General features: G+C 33.3%; 1 protein-coding gene across 1 annotated transcript in view; it reads left to right on the top strand.

The window, feature by feature from the left end:
• LOC145243916 (uncharacterized) overlaps positions 1 to 23,606 on the top strand; it is a 271,687-nt gene that overhangs the window by 224,800 nt on the left and 23,281 nt on the right. Inside the window, exon 3 of the mRNA XM_080107028.1 lies at positions 21,361 to 21,408. Coding sequence (XP_079963154.1) covers positions 21,361 to 21,408 — 48 coding nt within the window. The remainder of the gene's footprint in view (positions 1 to 21,360; positions 21,409 to 23,606) is intronic.

Raw genomic sequence — 23,606 nt, 5'->3', positions numbered from 1 at the left:
ATCAACTTCCGTTTAATGTGGTACCTAGAAACAAACAATAGGCTACCAAAAAAATAGTGGATGCATTGATCATATCATCAATCTAGAAACATATATCAGGGAAGCTTTCATTACGAAACAACATGTAACCACCATATTTTTTGACATAGAGAAGGCGTATGATACTACCTGGAAATACGGTATCATAAAAGACCTCCACAACATTGGACTAAGAGGTAGACTACCTGAATTTATAAAAAAAACTTCTTAACAGACAGATCCTTCCAAGTTCGCATAGACTCGACTTTATCAGACCCACAAAAACAAGAAGAAGGAGTGTCCCAAGGCAGCATATTGTCAACAACTCTCTTTAACATTAAAATCAATAACTTATAAAAGAACTCTCCTAATACACATAGCTCTTTATATGTAGATGATTGCTCAATCAGTTACAGATCTAAATACATTCATACTATTGAAAGGAAATTACAACACAACATAAATAAAATTAATAAATGGGCAACTAAAAATGGTTTCAAATTCTCCAAAACTAAAACAAAATGCACCCATTTCTGTAACCATCGCAAACTCCACCCTGACCCAACCTTACAGATTGAAGGTGAAAAAATTCCATTTGTAAACGAACATAAGCACCTAGGAATCATTTTTGACAAAAAACTAAATTTCATTCCACACATCAATCATATCAAAACCAAATGTAATAAAGCATTACAACTCCTACGAGTCATTGGCCATACAGATTGGGAAGCTGACAAGAATACACTACTCAAACTATATAGAGCATTAATTAGATCAAAAATATATTATGGTAGCTTCATATATCAATCCACCAAAAAGTCATACCTAAAAAAAAACAATACAATATGTAATTCCGGACTAAGACTAGCACTAGGAGCATTTCCAACCTCCCCTGTAGAAAGCCTGTATGCAGAAGCACATGAAACCCCTCCAATGCTCAGAAACCAACACCTCGGTCTAAAGTACTACACAAAACTGACAGCCAACTCCACAAACCCAGCACACAATAGCACCTTACACCCAAACTGCAAACACCTTTGACCAAAAAGAAAACGCAATCAAAACCTTTGGACTTAGGATAAAATCGATCTCCCAAGAAGCAAATCCCCCCATAACCCAAATTCACAAAACTATCTTACCCAAAACACCTTCCTTGAAAATCGTATCCCCTAACATCGACCTAAGTTTAAGTAGACATGAAAAGAAACATACTCATCCAATAACCTATCATGATGATCTCGATAAATCAAAGAAAATATCCAGACCACATACACATCTATACAGATGGATCTAAACAAAACAACGCAACAGCCAGTGCAGCAATACTCAATAAATCAATCAAAAAGCAATCAAACCTCCCAAAAGAAACCTCAATCTTCAGTGCTGAAATACATGCTCTAATCCTAGCTCTCAACCTAGCCTCCAATAACAGAAAAAAAAACAAGTTTATAATCCTTTCAAACTCCCAATCTACTCTAAAAGCTATCAAAAATAAAAAGATGGACAACCCCCTAATCGCAAAACTACTCCAAAAATTAACTGAATTAAACAGTAAAAAAGAAATCATTTTCTGCTGGATACCCAGCCATTCCGGTATTAAAGGTAACGAATTAGCAGACTCAGCAGCAAAAAATGCCTTAAACCTCCCAATCGCTGCAAATTTTAAAATTCCATACATAGATCTAAAAAGACGTATCAACGCATACACAACAGAGAAATGGCAAAATTACTGGAACGAATACCCTAACAATAAACTGCACGAAATCATGCAAAAAAAAAAAAAACAAGAACAAAATACAAAACTAAACAGAAAAGAAGAAGTCAAACTAACAAGAATAAAAATAAGCCATACTCACTTAACCTACTCATATCTCCTAAAAAAAGAAAACCAACCAATCTGTATACCTTGTCAAACACCACTCACAATCAAACACATTAATTGAATGTACTGATTTTGTAACAGTAAGACATCGATTCTGCAAAGAAAACAATATTAAAGAGTTATTTGAAAAAAAAAAACAATCCCCACACCATACTCTTATATCTTTAAAAAATTGGCCTATATAAAAAAATTTAAAAAGAATCGTTTTATACAACGGTCCTGGATATGACCTTAAACTATATCCGATGGTGAGGCCCCAGCTTGCGGGCTTTGGGGAGTGTAGAGCCACCCTTTAATTACCATTGCTCCCAGGTCCACTCTCTCCGGACTGGTAGTACCTGTTAGGGTTCCAACTATTGGTTAAATAGAATACGACTTAAAAAACAAATATACTATATTAAAAAATCGTTCTTCAAAATCACCAGATTCGGCATTAAATGACCTGAAAAGGGTTGATATGCCGTAAAACAAAACAACCAACCAACCTCCACTTGCCATTGGTATTTAACAATGCCGACTCAGAAGTATGGGTGGTGATTGCGCAACTCATGCCACAAAAATTCCATGCACAGGCTCCCTAACAGTGATTATTCATAGTTTGTCAAGACTGAAGGAAGCTATCATGCATGTATGTATGTATGCCTGTCTGTCTGTCTGTCTGTCTGTCTGTCTCTATCTCTTTCTCTCTCAATTTTTCTGTTTTTGCCTAAATTGCTTATTTTATTTTCCCTTTCTACCTTCTCTTTTTACATACACTTTCTCTTCTCTTCCTCCCTTTCTCTATCTTTCTTGTCACTCTTATCCTATTTATATTTACTTTTTTAAATATATCCTTTGTCCCTTCGTTCATGTTGGGAATGGTATATTTTTCCTAAACCGTTGTTGGCATGTTGTAACATGCAAACTAACAAAGGAACATACACATTATTATTGTTTGGCATGTTTAAAACTATCAAAAAAACATGCGCACCCCTGATGCTCAAAACAAACAATGGTCCCAGTATGAAACAAATGACTTTCTCTTCCCATTTCCTGGGATTGTTCTTATCTGATCCGTTTTAAAATTTACAAAACATTTCTGCTTATTCTTCAGTATTCTTAGCCCCGAAATAATTCTTATATAAATATTTGCTGACTTTAGCGAAGTCTTGCCCAAGGACAGAAATCTGGGGAGGGAGGGGTACCATCAGATCAACCAATTATTAAGGCTGAGTGCTACTCGAGAATAGAGGTGAGTAAGACGGTAATGAATGCCAGTTTAAATATGAGGAACACTATTAAGGTACTAACAAGTATCAATCGGATGAATTGTGATTAATTACTTTTAAGGGCAATTTATTTAATATATTGCTTTCTATATTATTATTTCTATTGCCACATTTTATGTCTGGCTGCTGTTATCGGCGATTTTATTCTGATAGGCGGATCGTAACAAATTATAATAGGCTATCAGCATCTTTTTTCAGGCTCCCTGTACTTTCCATCATATTCTGGCGGTTCCCAACAGGGCAGTCTTTTGAAGAACTCCAACATTGCAATGGATCCTAATTTTTTTTTTTTTCAATTCATTTGTCAACTTCTTTTGTCACACTCTCCAGGGATCCCATCACAACATGTACAACTTCTACCTTCTTCAACTTCTACAATCTTTTTATCGCCCTTTTAAAATACTGATACTCTTCAACATGCTCCTTTTCTTTTTCCACCACATTCATATCAGCTGGTACTGCTATGTCCCAGTGTTTTTCTTTTCATGTACCATTTTTCACTGCATCATTATTATTATTATTATTATTATTATTATTATTATTATTATTATTATTATTGGCAGTAGTAGTAGTAGTAGTAGTAGTAGTAGTCACTAGGAGTTCTCACACAGATCACCATTAAAGATTGTTCACTGACAACAACCGGTGGTGTTCCCTGGAGTCTGGCTGCTGTTTGTCATTGACTTCTTTATGGCAATGACCACTGTTCTTCAATGGAATTTGGGTGACAATAAGCTATCCCAAGGTTCCAGTCCCTTCACACCATCTAGTGGAGGTCTGGTTAGTGCTTTTTCTACTCTGTCTTTCCATCAGCCTTCCTCGTGGACCATTCTCGCCTATTTGGTGTGATGCCAGTCCATGTGAAAGCTACACTACTTTTGGGGGAAGGGAGTAGTTATCTTACGAATGTTTCGGTTTTATTTTGTTTAGTTCGATATGGTGTTCCTCCATTTTTTATATCTACTTCTAGATGAACACCACATAGAACCAAGGAAATTGAAACTGAAAAACTGCAAGTTAACTACTCCCTCCTCCTCTCTCACTTATCTCCCGTTTCTCTCTTAAATATGCATGTTATTCGCTCCTCCCACTACTTCTTAATAATTTACAGAACACATCTGGGCGCATACGAATCCAGTAGTCGTCCATTGGCTAGCACTCATATGACAAGAAAAATGTATGTACACCGATGGTTGCTTCCGCATTGTACACAAGGCTCGCTCCAAGCAGCATTTCTGTTGTTTGGAAGTAATAAGTTGCTCACTCTGCAGACGAAAAAGAGCTGTCACATAAGTTAGACTTATTTAGAGATAAACTTGTCAAAACACGTTTGCCTGTTTCTTAGTGTTCTGTTTAACTTGCAGCGATCGTTTCCCATCGTTCGTTGCAATTTTGCCGACATTTGTACGTTTTATTTTTTCTTTCGCTATTTTCACCTTTCTTTCTTTTTTTTTATTCTTTAAATTCTTAAATCGTTTATTCTGATCGTTATACGTCGACGAACACCTTCGAAAATGTGTCGATTACAAAGTGTCTCGAGTTATAACTTTTAAGCGAATGTTTTCTTATCATAAAGTATTTAAAGCAATTTCTCTCTCCATTGTTACTATGTAATGCTGTTCCTCAATTTACTATGAATTCCTTTTTCAAAACAGTAATTGGGGGTACCAAATTGGTTAAAGGGAAAATGGGTTTGTATTACTGTACACATAGATTCGAAAAAGTTGTCAAAAAAAACAAATATATAACAAATAAATGTTGTCAAAGGCAAGATAAGTTACTTTTCTACCTAACTGGACATTTTGTAGTGTATTTATTCAATGTAACATGTTTATTCAACTCGACAAACATACTGTGTTTACCGATGTATTGGAAAATTTAAAATGGCGCCCGAATCTCTCTTTGACACGGTAAGTTTGGGAAAAGGTGGTAAAAACAAAAATCTAGACAATGTTACTGTGACATAGGCTGACATATATTGGATGGGTTTTTACCAGTATTTTGCATATATTTTATTTTTAACTTCTTTTCCTAAACTTACCGTGTCGAAGATAGATTCGGGCGCCCTTTTAAATTTTCCAAATCGGGCGGAGGCATTTGGAGGATGTCAAAACATCGTTAATTCATTACCCACACAGCAGCAGCCATACAGCGCAATGGTGAGAACCATTGACTGTCATTTGGGCGGTCGCATAAATTTATATCTTATACTAATTTATGTGATTAAATGAAATAGTAATAATTATACACATACATTATATATTCACACACACACATATATATATATACACACACGAACACACACACACACACACACACACATATATATACATATATATATATATATATATATATAATACTTATTTGTGCGAATGGAAATTATACATATATATATATATATATATATATATATATATATATATATATATATATATATAATACTTATTTGTGCGAATGGAAATTTAACTAACTTTCTTGGATTCTGCAATTTTGGATTTTACCGTCATTAGAAACTTAACTCTTCGCCAGAATATCCATTCACGTGAAATCACTTTTTTATTCACCCTATTTCCTCTGCTTCACTTTTTGTTATCAAGTAAGATCTATGACTTCCTTGTAGCAATCCTGCATTTTGCTAAACCGTACCCTCTGATGAAAAGGAACGTATTTCTTCGAAACACCGCGGATTAAGGACTATTCATTTATTTAGTGTTTCCTTTTTTAAATTAAATATTGACGTTAAACTATATCCAGTGGCGAGGCCCCAACTTGCGGGCTTTGGGGAGAGTGGAGCCACCCTTTAATTGCCATTGTTCCCAGGTCTATTCAGACCCGGAGTGGTAGTACCTGTTAGGGTTCCAACCATGGGTTAAATAGAAACCGATCTGAAAGCAAAAAATTTATTCTATTAAAAAAATTTTCTTCAAAATCTTTGGATTCGGCATTAAATAACCTAAAAGGGGTTGATATGCCGTTAAACAAAACCAGCCAACCAATCATAATTAAATATGTTTTTAACTCTTTTTCAAAGTGGTTTTTAACATGTTTTATTAACTATTTGTTCTTATATATATGTATATATATATGTGTGTGTGTGTGTGTGCGTGTGTGTGTGTGTATTATATATATATATATATATTATATATATATATATATATATATATATATATATATATATATATATAATATCTATAATATAAAGTTGAATGTCTGTGTGTATGTGTATGTGTGTGTGTGTCTGGTCATGAATAGGCTCCTATATGATTGACTATTTTAAAAAACTGATTACATATAATGATAGAAGATGTATCGAGACGCAGGAATGGGTATGTTTGATCTGGCAGAACGGTGGTTCATTAAAATTGTGGGCTCTGCGTCAGCGCCTGGTTCACAAAGTATGGAAATAAAAAAATCAAAAATTCAAAAAACGTTTACATGGGTTTTTATATAGGTGTACATAAAAATACTTTGATAAGTGTGTTTTAACTTAAATAGGGATGGTATAATAAAATTGTGGGGTCTGCGTTCGCGCCTGGCCTACATAGAATGGAAATAGGCACAAAATTTAATAAAGACTTTTCATATCTATCTGCGTAAGTATACTTTGATAATTATGTTTCAGTTTAAAGGAATGTGGTATAATAAAATTATGGGGTGTATGTTCGCGCCTGACCTCCATAGAATGGAAATATGTCATAAAGTTTAACAAGGTTTTTTAATATATCCACAGAATATTGTGATAAGTGTTTCAGTGTGAACAGGTATGGCATAATAAATTATGGGGTGTAGCTATTTTATTTTTACTTTCATCATATTTTGCTTTGGTTTTGATACCCCCAAATTCGAAGCTATCTCTTTGCAACCCTTCCTTTTCATAACCTATCATACTTTCATAAATCAGAGTCCATTTTCTGTAGGTTATTTTTGAACCCCGTCAACGACGGGTAGTTTTGCTAGTATATATATATATATATATATATATATATATATATATATATATATATATATATATATATATATATATAGCGAAGTTTACTCTCTAGTATCAAAAATGAAAATGCTAAAACTCATTTCTGTGCACCCGGATTCGCCTGAACTTATAAAATTAAATAGTATTTTGGAACAATAAGAGGATTTTCTGAATTTATTCGAAAAGGCCCTTATGGATGCAGATCGATCTCATATAAGGCAAGATTTTCCTACAATAAACAGTTGAGCTACAATACATGACAGAGCTTGTTTGAGCCCATTCCTCTCTGTCAGGCTTCGGTGCTGCTATATCACCTCACGCGTATACGCACAAACACACACGCATATACACACAAACACACACGCATATACACACAAACACACACGTATATTCACATTTATAAACATGCATTCAACTCATTAACGTTTTCTCATTATTGTGTGTCCACAAAAAAACATATAAACTTATTCATTTAAACTTTGCTCGTTAGAATTTCTATCTACACTGTAAACTAACAAGAATTTTCCTATCAAAATGATGATTAATTATAAAATTAAGAATCAAATAAAACAGTCCTTGTTTGTATTAAATAGGATTCAGACTGTAGAAGGCAACTGACGTCAACAAAAAGAAATTAACACGTAAACATGTTTTCGTTCAACACAGATATTAAAAAACACGTCTGCTTTTATTTAGATTCTGAGGCGAAGAGAGAGAGAGAGAATACACATAATTACAACTTGAAATAATAACAGGAAAAACAAAGGGAAGTACCTCTAAGTTATTCAAAATCCTTATGTCACTGAAAATAAGCATAAATCTGAAGTTGTCAAAGATAGGTAACTCTTACAACTTTCACAATATTAAAACACGACCTGTTAAAATCTCTGTCAACATTGATAACTTCCAACACAAATATCTAGCGCTCGTATGCTGCTAAATGTCAATTTGATTATACAGATGTTTAATTGAAAACCCCATTTTTTTTTTTAAATTTCGGCACCAAAATTAAAAGAGTCTAACCCATTCTTGTAATGACTTTTTTCCAAGTTGATTTTTGAATACTGCAGTCCTGCAGATTCTAGGAGGTCCATCCTCCCAGGCTTTGCACTCTCTTTTTGAGAAGGAGTTTATTGCTAATATCCTGAGGTTTTCTCACAGGGGGATGCTGGCAGGGACTTTCCAGGCACTTTCTGAAAGTCAGAATGCTCCTTTTTACTTGCGCTGACTTTTCAATCTGACTTTCACACCTTAGTGTCACACTTCCTACCGTGGAGAGAAATAAACACTTTAGAAATCAGAATCGACTTGCTTTGAAAATCAGAGTCGACATACTGATATAAACCTAGTCTTAAACCATTTACCTCCAGGACAGAAATTCAGTTGTTTTTCAGCATTAAATAACTTCGAATATGTTGTATTGGGTTTGGTTGCTTTGTTTTATGGCATATCAACTCTTTTTGGGTTAGTTAACGTTCTAATTACATGTAAACATCGACCCGACGTTGTGCACGAAAATCTTGCAAAAGAAAAAAGGAAAGAAATTCGACTCAATGTTTTTGTTTAGTTGAAATAAAAGCATTTATTCATGGTACTGTCCAAACGAGGCTTGCATCTTGGTTTTTCAAGTTTCTTTGTTCGCCATGTGGTTAAAACCTCTGCCATGTCGAACATGTACTTTTTCTCTTCTCGCGTCAATATGTCTGCTCAAGTCTAGTCAGGTTTTCAAATCTCTCTTGCCAGAACATGCTTCGCCACATGGTTCCAAAGCTCTCTTTTTATTTTTGCTTCTATAACTGCAGTTCGCTCCATGGTATAGGGTCTTCCGGCCATTTATTTGTTCAAAGTTCGGATTTTACTCACATGCACCTCCAAGTTGCTCTCTCTGCTCATGTGGTTTCTATTTCCCTTCGGGTTTCTTTCACTCTGATAATCTCTCAACACTCGAAAATGAAACAAAATAGTGATAGAAATTCATTCAATATATGTAACGGTTGCAATTATTTGGTAGATTTCTTTCAGTATTTTGTTTCATTTTTTTGATCGGTTATCGAGACTCCGAAGATGGTATCTTCATTTCCGCAATCTTGTAGCTGTTCTAACTTAGCAGCTTGGCAGTACTTGTGTTTCAAACAAAAAAAAACGCTTTAAAACAAGTTAAAAAGTATTTTTTTTTTTAAATTATACAAATAGGTAGAAGAGTAACTTATCTTGCGTTTGATAACATTTATCTGTTATATATCTGTTTCTTTATTACTTTTTGGTTTGTTGTCTACGTGTCGAAAAGATCGCATCGCTGCACCTACTGCACTGTCTGACCTCTACTTACAAGTGAACTCAATCATGCACTTAACGACCTTATCGGTTGGATGAATTGTTATTTGACAATCAACGATTTTTTTTTTATTTTAAATATAAAAAAAATAAATGATTCAAACGTTATTCATCAATGAGTAAACATTTCACACTCACAGAGACAATAACTTTTTTGTATGTACGGAGATTTGCTGATGCAGCAATTCACCTATTTCGTCAGAGTAATGCTACCATCCGTGGTCAACCAATTGTAACGTCGCAGGAACAAACAAAGTGTAACGTTACCCTTACGCTCGAACCCTGTTCGTTACAGTTCAAAACTCTGTCAGATCCCCCACGCCGTCGGGCACCGCCAAAAAGGAACAAAGATAAAAATTCGACTAGGCTTTTCTTTCTTTTATCACGCAAATCGTTTATTACCGGTTTTCTTTCTCCCCGTCTTGACACCAGCTAAAAGAGTCTTTTTATGCAGCTGCGGGGCCACATGTCCATCTTCCCTGATCCGAGTTTTTTCTTTCTTTTCTTGTTGTGCACACGCCCCAATTTATATGTGCTTTCCTTTGGCTACTGCTGCCAATATCCTCGCATGTAAACAATCTTACAATTCCTGCTGACATTTTCTCACGCGCTCGTACGTGGAAAGAATATACAAGGAAAGAAATAAAATCCTACTCGGCATTTGTTTTTAATGCAAATGGAATGCATTTATTCGTGGTTATTCCAAAATAACGCATTTCATTAGTTTTCCAAAGTCTCTTCGCACACACATGTGCTTTTATTAAAAGTTTTTGTCTCCTCGCTAGCTCGGGTTGGTGCTAGCCAGCGCTTTCTCGCCATCATATTTACACGTCCATCTTATCCGGTCGCAACTTGCTTCTCCCCTTGGCCATGCGGTGTATTTTTCTCTTCTTTTCTTGTGACACAAGCTCGCGCACACTTGCTAATTTGCATGCATGCATTAACGGCTGCTGCTAAAATTTTCGTTATCCAGCTATCCTTCGGCTGCTGCTGCTGCTATTTTTACATGCGCTCATCTGTGCTCTGTTACGCGATTCCTATTGAACAATCCTACTTATCGCCGGTATACATAAGAGAGTAAATAATGAGTTGAATTTTAATAATAAAGAACACGAGGACCTGTGGCGCAGTGGTTAGAGTACTGGGAAAAATCAATTGTAAAAATGATATTCTCCTGAAGGTTGAAGGTTCGATCCTCAGTGTGGGTGACCGAAAAATACATTTGCGAATTATTTAGGACCTCTATCCAGTCATGGCTGACGGAACAAGAGCACGCTACCCCCGTTAAGTAAATAAAGGGTTCCACTTGAAATTCCGTCTTAATTCCCGAGTTCGACAGAAACATTCTCGAGTTCGACAAGATACACCTGAAGACGATCGGAGGTTACATCGACCGAAACGTTGTGAAAATCACACTCATGATGAGAACAGTATTCCTATGAATAATAATCCTGATCTCAAAAATTCAGAAAAAAATTAAGAAAAGTCAATACAATTAGACTTATTATTTACTATTAAAAAACGTTAAAATTATGATACGGCGTAATCACGTTGACACACTGGTTGTTGCAAGATCACCCAAATTAAGCAACAATAAGTCTGGCCAGTAAATAAATCAGTACCAGATGAGTGACCATTTGGGAATACTAGATGCTGTTTAGGGTGGTATGACAGCACTAATGTTAGAGACAGAGAAAGGCGTTTCCTTCCCTCCACTAATCTATGGGAGACCCTTAGACAAGCTTGAACACCGACTTCATCTCCTGGATCACGTGACTGATGCAACACATAAGCAATTAGGAATATATCTCGTTGTGCAGAAGATGCCTTTGGGTACAATGCTCAGGACAATCGCCCAATATAAGCACTGCTCGGAAAGAAACAGCAACCTACTGTCTTTACAACTACAAAGAAAGCGATAGCAATACATTCAAACACTTTCGAGAATGATGAACAACAATGAATTCATGAATTTCTTGAGGGAAAGAGATAGATGGAGAAGCATAGTCGCCAATGCCAGGCAGGACATCATTTGCATAAATGACTAATTAAGCTAAGGATTTCTGTTACTTTAAACGATGTTTGCTTTAATGAAATAATGTTGCCTAAATAAAAATAGCTTCAGCTTTGTGAAGATATATGTATTTTTTTATTTTTTACTATTTGTTACCGCAATGAAAGTGTATTACCACTTGGGACGTAAGGGGCTTCCATATGGAAACATGTCTAACAGGTGACTATGGGAAATTGAACAGCGAGCGTTTGTTCGCATTACATTTAAACTTTAGCAGCTTAGTAAAATCACGGAAGCAGAGAACAGGGAAGGAAGTCCCAAATCTAGTAGCAATTTTTCATTCAAGCAAACATTGTAAAATGTAACATAACTCCTTTGCTTAATTATACCCTTTTTATAAGAAATAAGTTTAATTCTTTATATTAATTATTAAAATTCGATTCATCATTTACTATAAGAAATTCAGGGTCCATTTTTATATAGTTAAAAACAACTCCTCCCCAACAATAAAACATTAAAAAGAACCAATGTTATTTATAAGTTTAAAGGCCTTTTACAAGAATGTAGCTCCAATATAATAATAATAATAATAATAATAATAATAATAATAATAATAATAATAATAATAATCTAGGGAGACTTGTTGTCACTCAGACTCCAGAGAACGACACGAGTTGTTTTCAAAGAGAAATCTTTGATGATGTCCTTTGTGTCTACTCCTAGTTAGTAAATAATAATAATAATAATAATAATAATAATAATAATAATAATAATAAAACCAATAGTTAGTCAAGATGAGAACACTAGTCCAAAGAATCCAAATAATATGAATAATGAACCCTTATCTAAAAACATTCAGAAACAAAATTGTACTTAATTATAACATTTTTTAAACGGTTAATTTAAAAGCGATTTTCCACCGACAGACAGAATATGATCCAACCATGTTAATATAAAGGTTTTCGTTGAGAATTGTTGTTTAAAGGAATATATAAATTTTGACAAGACACCATGGATCATTTTTTTTTTTTTAAAAAGATGCACCCATTAAAAAACGCATAGAAAGAAAAAAGAAAAATGCATATAAGTCTGCAGTAACTATGACTATGTAATAAATACTGCAGAAAGAACAAATCAACTGTGTTGTTGGATTTGAGGCATGCATAACAATTAACCTTTTATTAGTGGAATTAAATAGGACACTCATCTGTTTAAAGCTGCTCTCAACAAATTATTTTGTATAAGGACTGAATTACTGACTTATCAGTATTGTATTACTCCCATTTAATACACAGTATAAAAACCAATAAAATATATAAAATTGTTGGATCAAGTGAGAGATTAGGAGAATCCGACCCTTTTATCAAGGAAACCATCAAAAACACAAAAGGGAGGGGGAAAGAAATTTAATATTGAGTATCCATGTTGGTCCAACAGTAGTGAGGATTGTTCAATGTTCGCTTACTGAACGATCCAAACATAACTCGGTAATTCTGCTGATTACAAAAGCAAATAAACGTCTGAAAAAAGGCAGATATTATCTATTTACATATATTTTATGTACTATTTTCCTGAACTGTAAATAGATCGATGTACTGCTGAGTAATTCCCCCCCCCCAACCAATTACAAATCTTGATGCAAAATAATCGGTAATACACAGTGTTGTATTAGCCCTGAACGAGTTCTGCCACCTTCTTCTGAAGGATAAAGTTTACAGAGAACATGAAATTTACTAGCGGTTCTCAACTATATATATATATATATATATATATATATATATATATATATATATATATATATATATATATTGTTTTTAAATCACCGAAACAGTATTTCATGGTAAATAACTGATGATCCCTGAAAAATTAAATTATTACTGACTGATACTATAGTGAATTCGAGAGAGCAAGTTGATGCAGTGATTACAGGTGAGTGAATGACTTACTGACTAAATGGTTTTCTAATGAATGATAAAAAATGATTTTTTGTATAGTTTTAAAGGTTAAAAACTTCCAAGACTATATATATATATATATATATATATATATATATATATATATATATATATATATATATATATATCCTGGCCATGGGACATGACATACAATGCCTAGCATTCCTAAATGGTTACTCATATTGTGGGAACTGAATATCATTTAACCATCCTTAGGGATAGGATCGTCTATAACATAAGGAGACCATCCTGCCCCCCCTCACTACAATCTGGTACTGGCCATATTCCATGTTGCTTAACTTCGGTGATCTGACGAGAACCAGTGTTCTAATGTGATTCTGCCGTACTTGGAGTAGGAACACGTCAATTGTTAGATTATTTCTTACAGTAGCCACGCAAATTGTTTTTATTTACCTCTACATTTGGGGTTAATGCGTCGTCTTGGCAGCAGATATTTTCGTTGTCTTTTCCTCAACTTGTCAATGGCGGTAAATTTCATTGGTTTTCCGAACTCGCCAACGACATGAAAAATCTACTAAATTGCGGGGCACCATTTGTCAAGATTTATTCTTAGCTTTTTTTTAATTCTTTATTTTATCACAGCCCAAATAAAAGAAATTTCTGTGCATCCTTCATCGTCTTCTATCGTCTATGTAATCATCTATGAAGTATGGTGGACTTTCTATTACAGTCTATCATAATTATAATGGTGAATAGATACAATAAACCTATTAAAAACAAAATTCACGTTTATTGTAGAGATGCGAAAGATGTAAAGGGGCCAATCGAGCGTGCAACTAATAAAGTAGACAAAAGGCAAAGACGTAACGGCAATAGCAAACTAGGATGACGAACACAAATGTTCGGTTAAAGACGATATGATGTCGTATTTTATTGTTTACCAAGAAAAAACTAAAATGTACGGCAATGGATTCAGGCTCAGCTGAAGCGAGAATGAGCGTCTCGCTGAGTTGAGATTCTTGGGTCCCTGAGATAAGAACTGGTAGCCGGAAGAGTAAGCTGGAGTCGCTAGAAGTGGGCCGAAGTTGAAACAGGTTCAGGAATTCAGGAACTGGAGTAGCAGTCTGTAAGAAAGAAACCCAGGAGGTATGCAGCAGTAGAGAATGGAGTGTGTATTGCGTTCTTCTACTCCTGGTCCCCACAGCGATAACACTGACTTGACGAGATTCAAGTAGAGATGGGAGTGCTATCGAACCAAACTGAAGATTTGCTGTGAAAGCTGCTAGCTTTATGAAGAGCTGTTCCTAATACAGTGCTCAGTATTATTAATGTTCCCTGATGGTGTCGCTAAACAACGAATGACTATAATTACTTTCACGCCATATTACTTACAGTTAAAAATGTTTTCGGTGTTTATAACACTATTTTAATCTAGGTTCAAAATAATAGTCCAGTGTTTTGTTTAGTTTATGAAAGATTGTTTTTGCGTTTTCTCTTTGTTGTTTGAAAACGACCGTTGCTATTTTGAGCACACGTGACCGTGGTGTATTTCCGGGAGTGTCCTATTTCAGTCGACGGCGTGTTTTTGTTTACAGACATGGGAGTGGTTAGTAGGCAAACCACATGTTTACCTCAATTAGCGATTATGTAACAAAGCACCTCAACTAAAACATTAAAATCAGACATTTGTGACTAGGGTTGTTTTGCAGTAAAAGATGTGCACTTGGTCATCCGAGTTAGGTGAAATTGGTTATCTGCCCCTGGAATCAGCAGAATTGCCCTGTTTTATTTACTTTTTTTTATTTCATTTACATGTTTATTCATTTATTAAATATTGGCATATATTATGGAATCTTAATCTATTATATCTATAAAGGTGAGAATGTATGCGTGAGAACAATTCTCAACCTATACACTCAACGAATCTTTTAGCTACAGATTTGAAATTTGATACATAGGGCAATCAGACATGTGGAAAATATTATGGAATTTTAAGATCATCTATATATTTATTTTTTATCTCGATAATTTTATTATCTTTTTATTTATTGAGATGATTTCAATTTAATATTTTATATATTACTTTATTTACAGCTCTGTATATGAATGTGTTTTTATTTTATGTGTTATCTGTTGTTATTATTATTATTATTATTATTATTATTATTATTATTATTATTATTATTTATTATTATTATTATTTATTATTATTATTTATTATTATTATTATTATTATTATTTATTATTATTATTATTATTATTATTTATTATTATTATTATTTATTATTATTATTATTATTATTTATTATTATTATTATTTATTATTATTATTATTATTATTATTATTATTTATTATTATTATTATTATTATTATTATTATTATTTATTATTATTATTATTATTATTTATTATTATTATTATTTATTATTATTATTATTATTTATTATTATTATTATTATTTATTATTATTATTATTATTTATTATTATTATTATTATTATTATTATTTATTATTATTATTATTATTATTATTATTTATTATTATTATTATTATTTATTATTATTATTATTATTATTTATTATTATTATTATTTATTATTATTATTATTATTTATTATTATTATTATTATTTATTATTATTATTATTATTATTATTATTTATTATTATTATTATTATTATTATTATTATTATTATTATTGATTATTATTATTATTATTTATTATTATTATTATTATTTATTATTATTATTATTGATTATTATTATTATTGATTATTATTATTATTATTATTATTTATTATTATTATTATTTATTATTATTATTATTATTTATTATTATTATTATTTATTATTATTATTTATTATTATTATTATTATTATTATTTATTATTATTATTATTATTATTATTATTTATTATTATTATTATTTATTATTATTATTATTATTATTTATTATTATTATTTATTATTATTATTTATTATTATTATTATTATTATTATTTATTATTATTATTATTATTATTATTATTTATTATTATTATTTATTATTATTATTATTATTATTATTATTATTATTTATTATTGTTATTATTATTTATTATTATTATTATTTATTATTATTATTATTTATTATTATTATTATTATTATTATTTATTATTATTATTATTTATTAGTATTATTATTATTATTTATTATTATTATTATTTATTATTATTTATTATTATTATTATTATTATTTATTATTTTTATTATTTATTATTATTATTATTATTAATTATTATTATTATTATTTATTATTATTATTTTTTATTATTATTATTTATTATTATTATTTATTATTATTATTATTTATTATTATTTATTATTATTATTACTATTATTTATTATTATTATTATTACTATTATTTACTATTATTATTATTATTATTATTATTATTATTATTATTATTATTATTATTATTATTATTATTATTATTATCGTTGTACTACTATTCAAGCTTATTTTTCATGTTTTTTCGTTTTTTGTTTTTTCGTCGGTTTATTTAGTTGAGGGCTGATTTAAAGATCAGGTTACTATTAAATTCAGTCATAACTTACGTAAATCACAAATGTTTTTATCATAATCGCTTAATATTTTTTCCTGGCTCACGTTTCAAATTCGTAGCGGTGGGCCGACATCAATGTTTTTTTTTCAATCTGATATAAATTATTGCACAGTAAAAATAATTAAATTAAAACAAAAATCATTTAGCAAGTGTAGTCAAACGCAGCATCATTTTCTTTTTATATATGGCCCGGGCAACGCCGGTGAACCCTGCTAGTATAATATAAAGCAAAGTTGAACCTGGCTATTCTTAGATAGATGACCATTTGTGAACACGAGCTGAAGCTATAGTATAGTAAACACTCTACACAAGTTATAAATGAGTTCGAGTGTTGCTGTTAAGTGCAATAAGTGACCGATGGTTCAAGCTATCTATTTGACTTGAAGCCATAAGACCAGGGATAAATATGGAACAGAGGTTCCAGCAGCAACATCAGCAATGACAGCAGTAGTAGGTAGGTGACGGTGGCTCAGTGGTTAACAACACAGATTCACAACCTGGGTGTGCCAAGTTCGAATCCAGTTCGAAGCACATAAACACTTTCACTTAAGAACGCTGGCAACCTTCACAGTAACCGATAACCCTATAGAAAGAATTCTTAATAGAAAGATAACGGGGAAACCAATGCCAACAAAATTATCAGGAATAATACTCAACAACAACAACAGCAACAACAACAACAACAACAACAACAACAACAGCAACAACAACAACAACAACAACAGCAACAGCAACAACAACAACAACAGCAATAGCGATACGACCGCTGTAAAATATTTAATGCTTGTCGTTTCAGCAAACAACACAAGTCACAGTCATGGAGTGCAAAAATATAACATCAGCTTATAGTCTTACGAACTCATTCATATGCAAGTCTATACAAATACAAAAGCAATACTTCCTATTTTGTCTTATTTCTTTACGTTTACTTAGTTTATTAAAGCATGATTTAATGTTTATACAGGCTGCCCAAAAAGTCACTGAAATGTTTTGAACTTAAATAGATTCTTTAGTTTTGGTGATATCTTTCTGTAATTTTTACAAATCATACTAATAAGAATACAAAATTCAAATAATCCTTATTTATAAAAAATAATGTCTTTTAAATATTGCCATTTTCAGCTTCGCATATTTGTGCTCTTTCCAAAAACATTATTCATGATAGATTGTAGAGTCTCTGGATTGCGATTTAACTCCCTTATTTCGTTTCTTGATGTTTTCTTCCAATTCTTGCAGGGTTTAGGGTTTGTTAATATAGGCTCTTTGTTTAAGGTATCCCACAAGAAAAAGTCGGGGCTAGTCAAGTCTGGGGAACGTGTTGGAAGCTATTTGTGTCAAAACAATTGACCCGTGATTTTGGTAAAATAATTTCACAACTTGCGTACGTTGTTCAATGTTAGACTTATTCATAAATAATTTTCAAAATATTTGTAGTACTTACCAACACAACAAACGCCCTCGTGTTTGGGCCTTGTATAGGCATGCGCGACAACAAAGCTTGGGTTTTTATAAGCGGAAGTCTCGAGGTTGTCAGGAATCTACAGGCGCATGCGCAAGAGAAGGGATTGAGATAGTGGTATAAAGGCAGGTCGAGTGAGAAGGCTGTTGTTGTTGTTGTCATTGGACGTTACAGTGACTCATGCGTTAGCAGGTGATTAAGAGGCGGTTTATTTTTGTGTGTCAAGTCGCGCACCTCGGTGAAGGTCATATAAATCGTTCACCTCGGTGAAGGTGAAGGTCATTAGCTATTTCGGCTATTTCATTTTGTCTCTTTTCCCGGACAACTATGACTGGGACAAAGTTTGATTTAAAACTGATACCCGAATTCGACAGATCCACTTCTGTTATCGACTGGATCGATAGGGTTGAGCTAACCTGCAACCTCTGTGAAGTAAAGGGGGTGCATACCGTGATTTCCCTGAGATTGGCTTGAGGCGCCCTTAGTGTATATCAGCAACTTAGTGCCGTGGAGAAGGCTGATATTACCTGTATAAAAAAATGCTTTATACAAGGCATTTGCCATGGATCCCTGTACGGCCTACGAAACATTTGCCACGTATTGGTATAACATCACACCAAAGGATGGGAAGACACTAACAACAGCACCGGCCAATGTCATACACAAATACCGTGTTAGGATAAAGGGCATTGACACTTTCCAAAAAATCGACGAGGAGAGTCATAACAAATACAAGGTAGGGGATCCAGTTTGGGTTAGACCCCCTGGAAACCGGTGCACCACCAAGTTCAAGCGAGGACGAATATCTGGAGTGGTCAGCCAGCAGTCGGTCCTTGTTGATGGAACCCCACGCCATGTGCGCGATCTTCGCCCGGCTAGTGAAGTACATCCCACAACTACAGAGAGCGATGAATCATCAGATGATGAGCTGCTAATGAGTGAGGTCACTGTGCAAGAGAGTGGTAGTTGTAGTTCGTCTGATCAGGCAGGATCAGAACCAGAACCAGAACCACACCCAGAACCAGAACAAGAACCTGAATCCGAGAGTGTAAATACCACCCTTTGCAGAAGCCAACGAACTAAGAGGCCACCCCCGGAGTGCACTCTATGTGATCATCAGATCAGGGGGGAGTGTAGTACTTACCAACACAACAAACGCCCTCGTGTTTGTGCCTTGTATAAGCATGCGCGACAACAAAACTTGGGTTTTTATAAGCGGAAGTCTCGAGGTTGTCAGGAATCTACAGGCGCATGCGCAAGAGAAGGATTGAGATAGTGGTATAAAGGCAGGTCGAGTGAGAAGGTTGTTGTTGTTGTTGTTGTTGTTGTTGTCATTGGACGTCACAGTGACGCGTGCGTTAGCAGGTGATTAAGAGGCGGTTTATTTTTGTGTGTCAAGTCGCGCACCTCGGTGAAGGTCATATAAATCGTTCAGCTCGGTGAAGGTGAAGGTCATAATATTATCTGTAAAATATCTGAAACAGAGAAAAAAAAATTATTATTAATAGTAAAATGACAAATATTTTAAACCCTTCAGTGACTTTTTGTCCAGCATGTACGCGAGAGATAAATAGAATATGTAATCTGTTATTATTTACATTAGATGTCAGAACATTTCAGATTGAAGAAATGACAACTGTTATTATCATCACTATATGAGACATCTGTTTGTCTTTTTTATTACATTTTCACCCCAAACAAGACACATTGCCACTTTGATGTAGGAGGCTACTATCAGAGGCATAAGTTGCAGGGATACTATGTAGCAAGATGTCTGTTAACATTACACTTGAACTTTTGCATGTCAGTAAAGTTAGGGAAACAGGAACTCGAAAGGGAATCAGAGTCTAGCAGTACTGGCGAAGAAACAATTAGAGTAGAAGACTTTCTTACATCTATGGATCTCTACTGTGTAGGGGTGGGACTTTGCTGTTTGTCAAGTTTATCGGAAGTATTTACGTTGAGGACTTATAGTTCGTCGGAGCATCTTCCATTAAAATACTTATAGAACAGGCAGAGGGATGCAACATTTCTTCAATAAGACAACGGTTAACGTTTAGATGACAGTTCAGGACCTATAAGGTTGGCGACTCTCTTTTGTAACGCTGTCCAGGTGTGAGAGACTAGTAGCAGATGCACCAGCCCAAATGTGAAAACAGTACTCCATTCATGGGTGAATGGTGGCCTTGGAGAGATACAGGATACTTTCCGTCGCAAGTAACTTTCTAGCACGGTAGAGAGAGCTCACCTTCTTCGCAGCAGCCTTGGTAATGCTCTCAATGTATCTGTTCCAACTTATGTTCCCTGTGAACGTTCAGCCGAGGAGTTTGAACGAAGTACTTTCAGCTGCGTGTGTCTTCTTTTTACTTTCAAACTATAAATCCTGCGAGCTTTTATAGTAGAACATTTTTTATACTTCGATTTTAGTGAGATTTAAACCGAAAAGAAAGTAAACAAATTCTCAAAAGTCCAGAAAATTAGAATTATCTTTAGAGGCTCTACTATGTGGTGGGGCTTAACACCGTAAATTACCACTTTTCTCAGTCGCGTATATCATTGTAACATAGTGTTTGATTAATACGTTTATAAACCGCATTTTAGTATTTTGAACTGCGTGTCATTTGCGATGAGAAAGAGGGTGAAGCCTCATTTTTATTTCTGACGTGACGTCAATGAAATATTCTAATAAAAGGAGATAACTGGTTATTATAATTTTATTAATAATTAACCTATAAATAAGACAAAACAACTATATATATGTGTGTGTGTGTACACACACACACATATATATATAGAGAGAGATATAGATATAGATATATAATGTATATTAAACAAAAACTGAACATTATTTATTTTACGACCAACAAGCTTGTATTTTTTTTTATTGTTTTGTAGAATCCAGTATGTTATACAGACCAACTTCAGAATATTTGGAAAATCTTGGTAAGTATCTTTGATTTATGTTTTCGTTGTGTACCGTGTTGTTTGGCATTATTATGATTAGTTTTTTTTTATATGTTGGCCAAAGAGAGCATCTTATATCTTTCAAAGGTACAATTCGCACATGCATGGAGTATTGTTGCCACATCTCGGCGGGTGAACCTACCACTACTCTCTCAGACAGGATCCAAAAAAGACTCTCATATCTAATAGGACCCGCACTATCAACCAAGCCCCAACCTCTGTCTCATCACCACAATATCGTCTGTTTTACATGTACTTTTGTGGAATGTGTTCTGATGAACTCATAGCGCTTGTGTCCCCTCGGCGTACCTACTCCTGACTAACCCGACAATCAGCAAAATTCCTCCTTCACTGCAGACGTCCCTGGGTACAGGAAATACCTGTTGTGGATAATTGACACATTGAAAACACATAAAACGTTTCATATACAGAACTTTCAAATGGAACCAATCTTATTTTCGGCCATTTTAAGGTCCTGAGATATCAGCTATTAGAAAGCGACAGAAACATATGGAATGCCCCGTATATTATTATACAACCAACATTTCCTTTGCAGTTTTCGATGTTAGCTCAAAAATAGGATGGGGTGAATATTTATAAGCTTTTCTTTTTTTTTTTCTTTTTTTTTTCTTTTTACTTCTTTCGATGTATTAAACACCATTCATCTTTTCGTTTTTTACATGTTTTATTTTTGTGAAGTGACCCAGTCGGCTTTCAAGATAAGATAGAGGTGACATCCCCATAGAAATGTATAGATATACGTGACACTCCTCAGACGCTTTACAAAGTAGCCGATATTGAGCTCTCTTTTAGTGTGGGTGCGGATATGAGGGTATTGTGTGTGGAGAGAACGGGGTAAATTTAGGTTTACAATGTTCATATTTTAATTTGTTTTGTTTTTTTTAACATTTTTCTTCTTTTTTTTTTTTTGCTTAATAGATTTCCTGTTTTTTATGATTTTTACTGAGGATTTCGTAACAAGAGACTAGACAGCTGACATTTTCCAGTAATGTTCAAACATGTAATATATATATATATGTATATATATATTCAATGTTCAAACATGTAATATATATATATATATATATATATATATATGTATATATATTCACACACACACACACACACACACACATATATGTATATATATATTCATGTTCAAACATGTAATATATATATATATATGTATATATATTCACACACACACACACACACACACACAATATATATATATATATATATATATATATATATATATATATATACTAGCAAAAGTACCCGTCGTTGACGGGGTTCAAAAACAGCCTACAGAAAATGGACTCTGATTTATGAAAGTATGATAGGCTATGAAAAGGAAGGGTTGTAAAGAGATAGCTTCGAATTTGGGGGTATCAAAACCAAAGCAAAATATGATGAAAGTAAAAATAAAATAGATAAACCTCATAATTTATTATACCATACCTGTTCACACTGAAACACTTATCACAATATTCTGTGGATCTATATTAAAAAACCTTGTTAAACTCTGTGACATATTTCCATTCTATGGAGGTCAAGCGCGAACGAACACCCCATAATTTTATTATACCATATTTCCTCAAACTGAAACATAATTATCAAAGTATACTTACGCAGATAGATATGAAAAGTCTTTATTAAAGTTTGTGCCTTTTTCCATTCTATGGAGGCCAGGCGCGACCGCAGACACCACAATTTTATAATACCATCCCTATTAAAATTAGAACATACTTATCAAAGTATTATTATGTACATCTATATCAAAAACACTTGTAAACGTTTTTTTTTTAATTTTTAATTTTTTATTTCCATACTTTGTGGACCAGGGGCGTACGCAGACCCCACAATTTTAATGAATCATCATTATGCTAGATCAAACATGCCCATTTCTGTGTCTCGATACATCTTCTATCATTATATGCGATCAGTTTTCTATAATAGTTAACCATTAAGGAGCCTATTCGTGACCAGGCACACACACAGATGTTCAGCTTTATATTATAGATATATATATATATATTTATTTATGGCAGTAGAGTTTAGTTTCCTAGAAGTACGTCCAATGAAACAGCATGTGTCTACCAAAAAGTGCTCAATGAGTAAACAGAGCAGGTATATTAAATTTATTTATACAAACGTTGATGGCTTCATATGTGCAT

Source organism: Euprymna scolopes, chromosome 22 (genome assembly GCF_053919585.1).
Source record: "Euprymna scolopes isolate OS-2025 chromosome 22, ASM5391958v1, whole genome shotgun sequence".
NCBI lineage: Eukaryota > Metazoa > Mollusca > Cephalopoda > Sepiida > Sepiolidae > Euprymna > Euprymna scolopes.
The sequence above is the reverse complement of the archived record's forward strand: the minus strand, read 5'-3'. Positions and strand labels throughout refer to the sequence as shown.